Here is a 15,319-nt window from a genome sequence, read left to right as displayed (position 1 = left end):
CTGCTCGAGGCGGCTATGGATTAATCCCATAAGCTCGCTAGTGTGGGAGGGTCCTTCTTTTTCTGATTCGCGCCCCTCCGAGGAGTTCACCTTCGGATTTTTGATTCCGGAGGTGCCTTCCCTATATTGATCATTGGCTTCCTGGTGGAGGGTCTGATCTGCCTCGTTGTTTCCAGTGTTCAAGTTCTCTTGTTCGGAATCTGTTTCCACATGACCCTCTTCAGGGGATCTATCCGCCATCACTGGTTGATCTCTCGGGTCCCCGGCAACGGCGCCAATGTTACGGTGGGTAACCGGAGATTAATGGGCTGGATGGCGTAGGTTGGCCCAAACGTGTGAGGGAGGTGGCTATCGAGTGGACCTGGTACTCGGTGTTCCTCCGTCCGACTTGTGCGTGAGAAAGAATGGGGGGTGGTACCTGCAAAGACACTCCGATGCTTAAGTTAGCAAGAGTGGGAGCAGGTTAGAATGTATATTGGAACTTAGTGATACCTGAGGGGTGTCAGGGTATTTATAGTGGTGAACCAATAACCACTGCTGGAGTAGTGCCACCTTTTTAGGTGGATAACCGTTCCCATATCTTAGGGGAGTTAAGATATGGCTCTATGAAGTGGTTAGAGAGTTTCTAGGGGCAATTACTCATTTAAATGAGTGTTATCTGCCAGCTGACCCTCGTATCCGACTTCCCAGGAACAGGTCGTGTTCAGTACCGACTTCTGGGATGAAGGCTGGTACTGGGGAGAGGGTCAACCCTTTGGGTTGAGCGTCTTTGCTTGGGTCCTAGGCCCTATTTATTGGGCCAGGGTATGAACAGGTAGTATATATATATATATATATATATATATATATACACCATTTTTTTTAGATTCACAATTTCTCAATTAAAAGATAAAATATTTAACCTCTCTTTAATTAATTTTGATGACAATGGCAACGAGATTACGGTAGTGGCTAATTCAATAAATGGGTAATAGAAAATTTTTTTATGAGCCTCAAAATATATTATTCTTAATGAAAATATAAAAAATAAGTATGAAATCAACTATTTTCATTGACACATTTAATTAAATAGTACTATATAAAAAATAAAATAAACTTTTTTTTAAATGTTAGTCAAATATGAGATTCAATTATTTTTATTGGTAATGTTAGAAAAAAAAATTTAGCCAGAATTTATCGTATTTAATATTTATTAATTATTGTTAGAATTAATAAATACTAAATAAAGTAAGTTCTGACTTTTTTTTACTAATTTTTTTTAGTTATGAAATATTTTTGTATTTTTATCTACCTAGAAATACCTACCTAATCAATTAAATATAAATGTAAAAACACTTTTACACAAATATTCATGCAAAAAAATTAAGCTTGTCATATAAAAGTATAGAAAATTACAAAAAAAATTATAGATGAGGAAGCAATTAGGTTTCCATAAGGGAAGATATGAGTCTTGAAGGAAAAGGAGTGAAATGTTGTGTGCACGTACGGCACTTGGAAAAATAAGGGCAAAAGAAAGCGTCTTAAAAAGGATTCATTGAACATGAGATTCGTGAGAAGTCACGCACACACTCACACAAACACAAACACAAACACACACATATGAATGCAAACCAAAATTAAAGGTATTGTCAATTCAATGAGTAGGGCTACAATAATAGTAGCACAAGCAAAGTGTATAGGGTTATATGCTTTTGCAGCCAAATTGAAACAACAACTAACTTACACATTGCTTTCAATGCCCTTCATATTAGGGTTTGGTGGGGCTGAACAACTGATTACCCTTCCAACGGAATCAAACAAAATTCCCTCTTGTCTATATCCAAAACAGAACCTAATAACGTGTTTTCTTTCGTCTTTAATTTGTTAATTAAGTAACATTTTTATTTTGCAATTTTTAGCCTAGCTTATTATTGCAATTATCACTTTTTGCAAACTTTTATTCTTTAATAATAATCTTCCATGAGGTACACTCTATTATTCTTTTATTCTTTAATCTTCTCCGGATATATATGTGCTCTTCTTTACGTTTCTTTTTGTCTAATAAAATTCAGGATGTGTTTTAGCTTTTTTATCATTATGGACCTTTGCTTCTTTCTTTAATATTTAATTATTTCTTATTTAAATATTCTTTTTCTAAGTTGAACAAGGATATGCCTAGAAATTCCAAGAAGCTAAGACAAATGCTTCCATATATCTTTAGAAAATAGTATAGGTACGTAAACTATAATTAAGTCACAATTATTGCAAGAAAGGGTACCAAGTACTTCAACTCATCTCTAATAGTCTTCAAACGTTGTACGGATGATGGTAATGTCCATGTGTCTTAAAGGGGTAGTAATAAAGCTGACTTTTGGTGCATGAAGCTTGTGTTAATTTAAGATTAATTAATTCACAACGAGGAAAACAAAATTCTGTTGCAACTTCCAGCGTTGATTAGCAATTTAACATTTAAAAATATTATTAAAAAAATTAATTTTTGAAAAGAATTCCACCTACAAAAATAGTTAAATGTGTATGGTAATATATATGAGTAGAAATAATTAATTTTTAAATTTACTATTTTAAAAGTTATCTAGTTAAATGCATAAATCTAATTAAATAATTATATAAAATTTTAAACTAAAATACGAATATGTTGTTGAGTTATCCGTATCTGCGTGTTGGATATATTTTAAACATGATATTCGTTCGATACGCGTGTCTTTTATATTCAACTGTGTTTTAATAAAAAAATAAAAATATACTTTCGTGTCTAACTTTCGTTGTAGATTTGAAATGAGTTTAGAAATAATATATATTACTATTTATTAAAACAATAAATTATTTTAAATATTTTACATAATTAAAAATATATAAAAATAATTAAAATATTAATTTATATTTTAATATTAATAAAATATTATTATAGTTTATTTAAAAAATATTTTATATTATATATATACAATATCCTTATGTTTTATAAAATTGAAATTTTATGTGTCTATGTATCCTATTTTTATACCGTGTCATATCTCATGTCTATATCAACATCCGTTAAGAGTGAAAATAGGTCAACTTCAGCTAAATTTTGACTTAGAAGCATCTAATTCATGTTGTAAATACATAGTTCACGCCTAAATCTATTACCTTTCATAAATTTTTTTCAGACTCAAGTTCGGCTTGTTTAAAAGCTTGACAAGCTCACGAGCCTATGAAAAAATATGTTTTGTGAATTAAAATTCAAAACAATAAGTATAAAAAATATAAATTGACATTAGATACATTTTAGAATTTATTATTCATATTTTTGTAATAATTATTAATTACATATCATAATCATATTTACAAAAAAAAAAAACTAAAATCTTAATTAGTCTTAATTATTAATTTTTTTTTGTTTATTATAAGTAAGTAGTTAAAAGTCTAGACAAAAAATTTTTTTACAAAAATAATATTTTAACAAACCAACCCAACAAATTAAATTTCATAAGCTTTTTTCAAATCCTATATAAAGTGGTCCCTTTATAGAAATTTAGACTTAATCTTTTGATAAAACGAGCAAAGTTTAAAATAAGTCGAATTACAAAAAATTCCGATCAGATAACCTAGCACACTTCCAATTTTAGTGTCCGTGTTTGTTTCGTAGCTAACCACAAAAATTAAGAAAACATACATTAAATTAATATTTAAATTAACAGTATACATATATATTAGTCGTATACTACTTTATTGAATTATATATATGATATACACAAGTGAAATCTAAGATTTTTCTTAAGGAATGTAAACCTAACTTAATTACATGCATGTGAATCAAAAGATGAAATAATATTGATTTAGTTGCTTCAAAATAACTGAACTGAAACGAACTTTGGTAAAACTTATTATGGTCTGAAAAACAATTATGATTATTATTACTATTATTATTATTGCTTTGTTGTTAGCACATATAGAAGAGTTTTGGTCAACAAGATGCAGATAGCTATCATCATCATTATCCTTGTTCCGTTCAGCTCAGGCCGAGGTATGCGTCTCCGGGTGAGGCTGTTTGCTTCGTGGAAGAGTTATAGGTCGCCTCAGGAGCAAGCTCGAGATTAACCTCGGCGTTTGCAGAACACAGCGGCGGGAACACCTGCAAAAAGCACTCCGACGCTCAAGTTAGAGAAGGTATTCAAATATGAGATAAATAAGTGAAAGTGAGAGTGTTTTGTAACCTGGTTTTCTGAGTTGAGTTCGTCCGCTTATATAGACGGGTGGTGTGTAACGTTTTAGTTTGTTCCGAGATTCTCTCCTGTTTGTTAATAACAGAGGAGACGTTGGTAACGTCTATCTGAATCTGATTTGGCTTTCCGTGTTTTTGGGACGTATCCGAATTATATGGTTGGTTACAGTCTTAGCCGAGCTTTGTGGTACACGTCATAACCCCCAAGCTTGTTTGCTGTCTTTCGGAGATAGCGGGCAAGCTTTTGTTTGCTTTTTTTTCCCGCGTATAATTTTGTTTGTTCTTGTGGATCTGGGTCCTTTTGACTGTGTTTTGAATTTTGTCTGAAGTTGAAAAGACTGTTGCCTCGGAGACTTGTGTTGCAATTAATACCCTTTCTTGCCGTTTTGGTTTTCGATGTTAGTGGGGGCTGTTACTTACACTACCCACGATACTTAGTGGGCTTGCAATAATATCTGATTTGTTTTGGAACTGCTGTTCAGTTTTATTTTGTATTCTTCTTCCAAGTATGACTTCCAAAGGTTAGCTTTCTTCTCTTGTCTTTTGTTTTTCGTTTCCTGCTTTCTGTAAATGGCGAGAGAGAAAGAGAAAGTGAAATCTGTAGAGGAGAAAAAGGATAACCCATATCATTGGGTGCATGACGACGTGAAGACCCGTTCTTCTTCGTATGTGGATGTTGATTCGATTCGTGAGTTTCAGGGTTTGAAGGTAGTTAAGGAGGGTTCTGGAGTGAAAGTGGAGTTTCTTTGCTGTTCTGGTGAGGATAGGGTTTATGAAAGGAGGGGGGACTGGCAGTACTTTTATTTTTACACTCCTTGCCTTACCGAACTTCGTGTTACTTTTCCGTTTTCCCCTTTTGAGTGTGACGTCCTTACCCAATTGAACTGTGCTCCCTCTCAGTTACACCCTAACTCTTGGGCTTTTTTGCGTGCGTTTCAGTGTTTGATGGATTTCCTATCCGTTCCTTGTTCCCTTCCCGTTTTCTTTTCTCTTTTTCAATCGAAGGGGGTTCGGAAGGGGTTGTGGGTTTGTCTGAGTAGTTTTCCTAGTCGTTCTCTTTTTCTGTTGTATAAATCCTCGTTTAAAAATTTTAAACCGATGTATGTTAAAGTTCGCTCGATGGAATCGGAGTATCCCTTTTACTTGGATGATGAGCTTGTGGAGAAATTCCCTTTATACTGGTGTTCGGAGCCGATTCAAATTCTTGAAGCTAACGAACGTAGCGAGGAAGAAGAGTTGTTATTGGACTTTCTTGTTGAGAGTTTTGCTGGTGGGGAATGTTTGTCAATTAGTGACATGCTCGGTTTCTATGATTCTGGTGATACTGTGGGTTTGAAGGATTATATAGGTATTATTTGGTCGTTTTATTTTTGTTTTTTGATTTTTCCTCTATTTCTGATCCTTGTCTTTGTACAGGTGGATGTGTTCCTCTTCTTGATCCGTCTCGGCTTCAGTCCTTTTTGAAGAAGAAAAAGGAATAGAGTGTTGGTGGCTCTGGGTTTTTGAAGGAAGGAGGTGGTGATGCCGCGCAGTCCACCGCTCAACCTGCATCGTCTTTTAAGAGAAAAAGGGATGAGACGGATCAATCTCTGGAGGTCATTTCTGAGGGTGATTCTGATGTCGCGGGTAGCGTCAGGTCGGTGTTTGACCGTCAAAAGAGACTTCATGGGTTTGTGCCTGGGACAAATCCTCATTCCTTGTGGAGCGACCAATTTCCTATCGCCGAGCTTTCGGATAGGGTTTCTCAATATCCAGGGGACATGTTGATGACTCGTCACATTGGTATGGAGGGCTTGGGAAAATTTGTTCAGGTCGGTTTTATCCTTCCCTTTCTATTGTGATCTCTTTTCATGTTTCTTATGAAGTTATATGGTGTTGTCTTAACAGATTGTTGCTTCTCGGTTGATGTGTGTTGGTCGCACTACCGAGCTTATCGGCGCTGAGCAGCAAGAGACGGTGCATAAGGTTTCTGAGCTAGAGAAATCTTACAAGGCGAGGATTGCTGAGTTGGAGAAATCCTTAAAGGAAAAAGATGATGTAGTGGTCAGTGCTGTGGCCAGAGCGAAGGAATCCGAGGAGGATGTGGCTCGCTTAAGGGATCAAGTTCGGTTGCTGCAGGCTGAAATTAAGGAAAGTGATGTCTCAAAAGGGAAGTTAACTGCAAGGGTTCTCGAACTGGAAGAGTTGGGAATGGAAATGTTCTCCTCTGGCTTTGATCGGGCTGTTAGCCAGATTTCTTGCTTGGCTCCTGACTTCGATTGTGACCGTCTGGATGTGACTAAGATCGTGATTGATGAAAAGATGATCGTGGATGGTACTGCCGAGGAGCATGATGAAAATGCTCCTTCTTGATTTGTTTTATGTTTGGTTTGGATAGGGTTGTTTATTCCCTATTTGTTTTGTCTAGTGTTTTGTTTAACCGAGCTGTGGTCAATATGACTGTCTTTTTTGTTTGTTTTCTTCGTACAACATTTGAATTTTCCGTAGTTAGGCTGAATTGACAATATTGATGTTGGCAGTGTTTGCCTTATTACTTGTTTGTCTTTGTTAAAACTTTGGATTTATTTGAAAAAATCGATTGCTTTTTTATGAACATGTTTGGCGTTCGGCCTCATTAAAACCCTTCTTAGGCAAAAACCCTCTTTTCGGGAAAAAAGCTCTAAGGGGAAAAAATAGTACCTTCATCCGCTGTTTGTACAAGTCATGGTCTATACATTTTTAATGAGGAAACATTCCAATTTCCCGATAACGGGTTGCCTTGTAGCGTTTGGAGTTGATAGGCTCCCATTCCGAGTACTTTTGTTACCCTGAACGGTCCCTCCCAGTTTGCGGCGAGCTTGCCGTGCGAGGGGGGTCGTCTGGCTTCCTCTGTGCGTCTGAGGACTAGGTCGCCCTCAGTGAATGCTCGGGAGACGACTCTTTTGTTATGTTTCCTTTCTGCCAATTGTTTCCTTGCTCTTTGTTTAATTGTTGCAATGTCCCTTTCCTCCTCAACGAGATCGAGCTCGGCGTTCCTTATGTTTATGTTATGCTGTTCGTCATATAGTTCGGTTCTTAGGGTGGGCACTCCGACTTCTACAAGGATTAGGGCTTCTGATCCGTATACTAATTTAAAAGGTGTTTTGCCCGTGGTGTTCTGTATTGTTGTGTTATAGCTCCATAATATTTCTGGGATTAGCTCTGCCCATTCTCCTTTCGCGTCATCGAGCTTTTTCTTTATTGCCTTTTCAGCTGTTATTTTTGCTAGTGGCTGTGCCTTTATCCATTTCAAGAAGTAATCTATTGACACTAGGAGGAATTTTACCTGGCCTGGCGCTATTAGAAACGGACCGAGTATATCGAGCCCCCATCTGTAAAAAGGCCAGCTTACCTCTATGCTGTGTAATACCTCAGCAGACTTAGTGGTGATGGCGGCATGCTTCTGGCATTTGTCACATGTCTTGACCTTTGTTATGCAATCCACTTTCATGGTTGGCCAATAATATCCTGTTCGGACAATTTTGGCTACTAGCGCTCATCCCCCGATGTGATTTCTACATACGCCTTCATGAACTTCATCCATCACCTCTTTTGCCTCATCTTTGTTTAGGCATTTTAGTAATGGTTGTGAGAGTCCACGCCTGTATAGCTCTCCTGCAACATTTGTGTAGAGACTTGCCCTTCGTCTGAAGTGTTGTGGGTTGGGCTCGTCTTTGAGTATGATACCTGCGTTGATGTATTCAAGAAAAGGTGTTCTCCAGTCTCGGAGGTGGTTAATACTTGCTATAGATAATAGTTCAATGCTAGGTTTTGTGAGTGTGAGTTGTGATAATGCTGATGTTTGTGTATCTGCCCTAGTGGATGCAAGTTTGGATAATATGTCTGCTCTGATGTTTTTTTCTCTATGTACATGTAGGATAATGAATGTGCTAAATTTTGAGATGAGATCCTTTGCTACGAGCCAATACCGCTCGAGCAAGGGATCTTTTACCTGGAATTCTCCTCGGATTTGCGGCACCACTAGGAGGGAGTCACAATATGTTGTTAAGCTCTGTACTTGGAAGCTTAGGGCGAGTTTGAGTCCTGCTATGAGTGCCTCATATTCGGCCTGATTGTTGCTTGCGGAGAAGTTAAACTGGAGGGATTGCTCGGTTACCACCTTGTCTCCGTCTTTCAAAATTATTCCCACTCCACTTCTTCTCGGCTGGACGCTTAATCAACATGTAATTTCCAATTTTTATTAAGCTCGTCCGGTGTCAATTCTGAGATGAAATCTGCGAGGATTTGTGCTTTCAGGGCTGTTCTTGGTTGATATTGGATGTCGAACTCTGAGAGCTCGATAGACCATTTGGTCAGACGCCCAGCCAATTCCGGTTTTGTCAATATTTGCCTTAATGGTTGGTTGGTCCGTACTATTATCGTGTGGCTTTGGAAGTAGTGCCTGAGTCTTCTTGCCGTTGTTATTAGTGCTAGGGCTAGCTGTTCTATTCTCGGGTACCTTTGTTCTATTGATTGCATGACTCTGCTGACGAAGTATACTGGTTGTTGTGTTTTCCCTGTTTCAATGACTAAGGCCGAGCTTATAGAACAGAGACAGACAAATATAAACATAAAGGTTTACCGACTTCTGGTCTTTGTAGCACTGGTGGTGAGGACAGAATGGTCTTGAGGTCGGCGAATGCTTTCTCGCATTCTTCTATCCAGTTGAATTTTTTATTCTTTGATATTGTTTGGAAGAAATGGTATGATCGGCTTGATACTGCTGGTAGGAACCGAGATAATGCTGCTATTTTTTCCGCCAGTTGTTGTACTTCTTTTATTGTTCTTGGGCTTGCCATGTTAAGTACCGCCTCACATTTCTCGGGGTTTGCTTCAATTCCTCTTGATGTCAGCATAAATCCGAGAAACTTGCCTCTTTGAACTCCAAAGGCGCATTTCTCTGGGTTTAGCCTCATGTTATGTGCTCGGATCTGTTGGAATATCTCTTTGAGGTCGTCGCAGTGCGACTTTTCCTGAGTAGTCTTGGCGACCATATCATCCACATAGATCTCAATATTCCGACCTATTTGGTGATGGAATACTTTGTCCATCAGTCGTTGGTAGGTTGCACCTGCATTCTTTAGACCAAATGGCATTACTCTATAACAAAAATTTCCATGCTCAGTTATAAATGCTGTTTTGTTTTGATCATCTGGATGCATAAGGATCTGGTTGTAGCCAGAGTATGCATCCATGAAGCTCAAACTTTTGAAACCTAATGCGTTGTTTACAAGTTTGTCAATGTTTGGTAAAGGGTATGCATCCTTGGGACATGCTTTGTTCAGATCTGTAAAGTCGACGCACATGCGCCATTTACCTGAGTTTTTTCTTACCATTACCACGTTAGATAACCATGTTGTGAATCGGATTTCCTTAATAAAGTTTGCGCTGAGGAGTTTTCTGGTTTCTTCTAAGGCCGCCTCTGATTTTTCTCTTCCAAGATTCCTCTTTTTCTGAGCTATTGGTCGGATGGATCTATCAGTGGCGAGTTTGTGGCAGATAATGCTAGGGTCTATCCCTGGCATGTCTGCTAGAGTCCAGGCGAAGAGATCAGCGTTCGCTTGTAGTACTCTTATGAGTTCGGTCTTCTGTTGTCCCTGTAGCACCTGGTCGATGTATGTGACCTGTCCCGGCTTTGATGTTAGCTGGACCTTCGCGAGTTCATCCGCTGGCTGAGGTCTTTCTTGGGTGTCTTCCCTGGGATCTAGTTCTGCTAGGGATAACACTTCATTCACGCTGTGAATTGCTTTGACTTCTTGGTTAAAGTCTAGTCTTTCTGCCGATCTTTTCAGGCTTGCGTTATAGCATTGCCGAGCTTGTTGGCGGTCGGAGTGGATTGTGGCTATTCTGCCGTCCTGTGCCTGAAACTTAACACATAGATGATAAGTGGATACTATCGCCCTGAACATGTTCAGGGCAGGCCTTCCGAGAATAATATTATAAGGGCTTGGGCAGTCAACCACTAAATATTGCATGTCGACGGTCCGTGATAGTGAGCCCTCCCCCATTATTGTTTTTAACCATATGTATCCTTTGATTGGGACCCTTTCTCCAGAGAACCCTACCAGTTCTCTAGATGAGGGTTGCATGAGTTTTTCAGATAATTTCATTTTTAAGAAAGTAGAATAAAAAAGGACATCGGCACTGCTACCTGGGTCCATGAGGACTTTTCTTACCAGTAGCTCGCCGGTTTGGATGGAAATTACCACTGGGTCGTCCAAGTTTGGTGTTGCCGAGCATATATCCCCCTGGCTGAAGGTGATGCTGAGGTCGGGTGTGTCGTTGGACTTTTGTGGTGTTGTTCCTTCAATTGCTAACATTGCACGGTAGCTTCGTTTTCGCGCCGAATTTGTCTCACCTCCTCCGGCGAATCCCCCGGATATACATTTTATAATGCTTTTGGGAGGGTTGTTGTTTGGCCAGTTGTTGTCTTCCTTGTTCCCTGGAGCTTGACGACGCTCTTCTCGATCCTTGTTATCTCTTTTGTGCTTTCTCCTTTCAATGTACTTGTCGAGGAGGCCTTGTCGAGCCAATCTTTCTAGCAGATCTTTAGCTATTACGCACTCGTCGGTTGTATGTCCATATTTCTGATGGAAAGCGCAGTGTTTGCTCTTATCGACAAAGCGTTGATCTTGGTAGCTTCCTGCCTTTGTTGGTGGTTTTATGATCTTGGCGTTGAGGATTTCTTTGATGATCTTCTCACTTCTTGTGTTGAATTTGGTGTAGTTGTCGAACTTTGGGGTCAGCCTGAAGGGCTTTCTGGGGTCTTTAACACTCGCCGACCTTGTGGTTCTGTCATCCTCTCTTCTTGGTTGCTTTTTTTTCTGTCTTTTCGGCTTCACGGAGCTCTTCAATCTCCATTTGTCCAGCTGCCCTTTTTCGGAATTCCTCCAGCGTCTTCGGCTTGGTTACCGCGATGGTTTCTCTAAATTTTCCAGGTCGGAGTCCGGCTTTTAGGGCGTGCAAGTGGACGGCGGGATCCAGGTCAGGTATTTCCATTGTTGCTTCTGCGAATCTGGTCAGATAGTCTTTCAAGCTTTCATGGGGACCTTGGCGAATAGTCCCGAGGTAGTCTGATCCATGCACATATATCCGTGCTGCAGCGAAGTAGTCTATGAAGGATTTCGCCAGTTCCTCGAAAGAGGAGATTGATCCTGCAGGTAACTTTGAGAACCAAAGTAAAGCCGCACCGTCGACATAAGTGGGGAAAGCTCTGCAAAGAACAGGTTCGTTATTAGGGCCATTAAAGAACATCATAGATTGAAATTTCTTAATATGAGCTTGGGGGTCACCAATCCCCTTATATGGCTCGAGTGAGGAAGGCAGTGTGAAATGTTTTGGCATCTGATAATTAGTGATCTCTTCGGAGAACGGGTTGTCCAAGGTCAGTTTCTCCTTTGGTGGGTCTGCACTTAGTAGGTCTGTGTTGCTTTTTCCTTTAGAGTTGTTTTCTTCACGTTTGCTGGCATTATTCTTAGCGGACAGTTCGGCAAGTCTTTTGACTTCCGCCTGAAGCTCGGCCATCTGGGCGATGAGTTCGGCCTGGGTGGGTTGGTGAATTCCGTTGTCGGCCATGCTCGAAGGTTGGGTGACCCTGCGTGAAAAGAAATACAAAGTGTGATGTAGAGAAATAGTGGGGTTAAAATAATGCTTCGGGCGCCACAGTGGGCGCCAAATGTTCTGTTCAGCTCAGGCCGAGGTATGCGTCTCCGGGTGAGGCTGTTTGCTTCGTGGAAGAGTTATAGGTCGCCTCAGGAGCAAGCTCGAGATTAATCTCGGCGTTTGCAGAACACAGCGGCGGGAGCACCTGCAAAAAGTACTCCGACGCTCAAGTTAGAGAAGGTATTCAAATATGAGATAAATAAGTGAAAGTGACAGTGTTTTGTAACCTGGTTTTCTGAGTTGAGTTCGTCCGCTTATATAGACGGGTGGTGTGTAACGTTTTAGTTTGTTCCGAGATTCTCTCCTGTTTGTTGATAACAGAGGAGACGTTGGTAACGTCTATCTGAATCTGATTTGGCTTTCCGTGCTTTTGGGACGTATCCAAATTATATGGTTGGTTACAGTCTTAGCCAAGCTTTGTGGTACACGTCAATCCTGATAATCAATTTTGGGCTAAACTGCCTCAGCAGCTGCTTGATGCTGCATTTCCACAAATGCCGCTCTCTCTTTATTTAAACCCTTCACATGGGAGCGCGTGTAGCTACTCATTCTGGCGTGTTACTCTTTCTAAATATATGCTTTACAGATTTCTCATATCATTAATTCACAAAAAATAAAGATACTTAATTTTATATAATCCCCTTCTTTTTATTCTATTTTCACTTGATAATCCATTTTTTTTACAAATTACATTAATATTCTTTATATTCTATTCATCTTTTGTTTTTAAGAAAGGTTATATAATATGTTCACCGGGATAGCTATCTGCATCTTGATGATAGCTATATGCATCTTTTGGTCACCGGGATCGCGCTGACGTCGTCGGAAGTCGCTGTTGGAAACTCTGCAAGTTTGCCCTAGCTCAGCTTTGCTTCTGCCTGTTCTGTCTTTGCCAGTGGGGGGTCACCGGAGCTGCTGATGCTCCATCCTCTTATTTCCTTTGGTAAGACTAAATTTGTTCTGCCTTGTCTTGCCATAAATCTCTATTATTGACTCTGTCCTATCATGTTTGCTTTCCCATTTTGTCTTTGCTTAGTTTTAAACCACCGTAGGCTATTAGATTTGCTACCATTGTTACTGTGGTTGTTCTATGTTATTGATACTAGGGCTGTTGTTGAGGTTGCTGCAGTGAGAAATCGAAATTGTTGCTACTACCTTGGTCCAAATTTCGTGCTCTTTCATTCCATTCTACTTCAACCTTCCTCACCTTTTATCTTAGCACTCTGGTTTGGTTTCTTCGGTCCCTTGGGACCAATTTGTGAGTAGGCTTTACATTTATAATTGTTTGATTGGGCATCTATAATTATTTTAACATATATCTATTATGATCTTTGAATTATACTCATGATATTTGCCTTGAAGGATTTCAAATTGATTAGAATAATAGATTTATTAGAATTTAATAATTCGTTTTTATGAAGTTTATACTTTCGGAACTATACATGAGACCATATATATTTTTATGAAGTTTTGCATTATTCCAAAATGTTTGATTTTTACTTGAATATATGTTTTTGAAGCATTGAAGTGTTTATTGGTATTCACTTACTTTAAAGATTGTGAAACATGTTTGAAATTTCTTATGATTGAAAAGGTATGATTGAAAATATTATCTTATTTGATTTGATTTGATTCGATACTTTATATATTTGAAAGATTATAGATTTATTGTATTTGAAACTATATGTTTTGAATTGGTTTGGGAGGCTCGTATTAGAAAACCGTAGTTAACGGCGGTTATGACATTAACCTAGATGCATCTGGCTCAGACCTCAGCTAGCAGGGGCGTTGCTAGCCTAACGTGTAGGCCACACGTTGGATCTGTTATTCCGTACGGACACACTAGAGGAAAGGACTACCCATAGAGGTGGAACCGCCCATGTGTGGACTTTTGCTTTGCTTTCTGTATGAGAACTCCCTTATTGATTCACTTATTTATATAAATTCTTATCTTCTAACTAAAATTATGTTTATATAGTCTCATGTGAATTATAGATGTACTGTCTAGTCTCTGGGTTGTAAAACTCACTCCGTTTTTCTAAAAATATTTTTCAGGAATAAATATTTGATTATGTGAGCCTTTCTATTCAAGAGTAATGATCTGCAATGGGTATCTATTCGTTGTTGAGTTCTTAGACGTCACTGCTCCATATGTCATAGGCAGGATCCACCCATATTTATTTTATTTTTGTTTGTTAAAAATATGTAATTATTCATTTTAGACATTATAAATTTATTTAAAATATTTGTAATTTTCTTATTCAACTTATATTGGAGTAGGTTAGGCTTGCTTGGGGATTATTTTCCTGAGCGCCGATCATGGTTCATTTTGGGCCGTGACAAAGTGGTATCAGAGCTTAGGTTTAATCTGTGTAATATAGAGCAAGTGTCCTATGGTAGAATTCCAATTGTATAAATAGAAGCGCGCCTATTTGTACAAATTGTGGCACTATCAGAGGCCTATAGAAATGTCATCCTTCTCTTTTTGTCATTCTTGTCTTTTGGTTCTTGTCATCATGAGTCATCTGTCGATTCTTGACACCTCTTTCCTCTTCTTTGTACCCAACCTTGAGTTATTATTTGGTAGCTTTTCTTGAACTTGCTTTTGCAATGACTTTAGTTTCGATTTTGGTTCACGATTCCTGCCTTGTAGCTAGTTCTAATCTTCCTCGTTTTTGTGAATATTTGCTTTAATCTTCTTCATATTCATGTTGTTTTCTATGGTTTCTAATTTCAAGATTTCATCCATTATCTAGAAGATTCGATATGTTTTTGCTGTGAATTATTATCTTATTCTTGTTATAGAATTGTATTTAGATTTGTGGATTGTGGATTTACTTAGCTGCTGATTGAAATGCTTTGTTCTGGATTTCGATAAAACAAGTTTGTTCTTCTTATGTTGATGATCTTTGAAGTTAACATAATTTTGAACCACTCGTGATTCTTTCTTTCGAATCAATAAATTTAAAAAAACTGTTATTCGATTGTTCAGGTAGAAGAACTACGTGACAAATATATGCATGTAGTGTTATTCTTATTTGCTAGATTGGAATTATAATTTTCTCTGTTTAGGTGTGGCAATTTTTTTTTATGATGTGTTAGCTGATTTGAAGACCTTTTCCGATCTGAAAGTTTGATTGAGCTTTTTGTTTGATAATTTGTTCTGCTATGGTTTTGTTTGTTGAACGTGGATTTTCTTTCAAGGGCACTATTTCTTCTGGGAACCTTCAAGTTCTTCCCTTTTCAATCTTAGAATTCCTTTAATTCTAAAATTTTGGATTTCAACTTTAACTCATTTTGCTTCTGCTCTGTACTGACAACGCTTCATATTTTTCATGGTAAGAAAACTCAAAATAGTATGCAAATTATGGGACATAAATTTTGTGCATTGAAATTTCTGTGTAGTAATCACTTCTTCAAAACCCGTGCTTTCTTTTT

General features: G+C 38.4%; 3 protein-coding genes across 3 annotated transcripts; 1 reads left to right on the top strand and 2 right to left on the bottom strand.

The window, feature by feature from the left end:
- Window positions 1-4,771: 4,771 nt before the first annotated feature.
- Window positions 4,772-6,553, top strand: LOC148543519 (uncharacterized). Its single transcript, XM_088498104.1, has 4 exons — window positions 4,772-5,549; window positions 5,618-5,625; window positions 5,710-6,012; window positions 6,089-6,553. The coding sequence occupies exons 1-4, from the start codon at window positions 4,772-4,774 to the stop codon at window positions 6,551-6,553; spliced, it is 1,554 nt and encodes a 517-aa protein (XP_088354230.1).
- Window positions 6,554-6,902: 349 nt separating this feature from the next.
- LOC148543518 (uncharacterized) lies at window positions 6,903-7,670 on the bottom strand. The gene has a single exon (XM_088498101.1). It carries the CDS (start codon window positions 7,668-7,670, stop codon window positions 6,903-6,905), a length of 768 nt encoding a protein of 255 aa, XP_088354227.1.
- A 45-nt stretch (window positions 7,671-7,715) lies between these two features.
- Window positions 7,716-11,794, bottom strand: LOC107614677 (uncharacterized). The gene is made up of 4 exons (XM_088498100.1): window positions 11,132-11,794; window positions 8,837-11,088; window positions 8,526-8,736; window positions 7,716-8,384 (listed from the first exon to the last, which is right to left on the bottom strand). Exons 1-4 carry the CDS (start codon window positions 11,792-11,794, stop codon window positions 7,716-7,718), a joined length of 3,795 nt encoding a protein of 1,264 aa, XP_088354226.1.
- Between the last annotated feature and the right edge of the window lie 3,525 nt (window positions 11,795-15,319).

The sequence above is a fragment of the Arachis ipaensis genome, chromosome B9 (assembly GCF_059453495.1).
Source record: "Arachis ipaensis isolate K30076 ecotype BB chromosome B9, ASM5945349v1, whole genome shotgun sequence".
NCBI lineage: Eukaryota > Viridiplantae > Streptophyta > Magnoliopsida > Fabales > Fabaceae > Arachis > Arachis ipaensis.
Note: the sequence above shows the minus strand (reverse complement) of the source record. Positions and strands in the feature narration are given on the sequence as shown.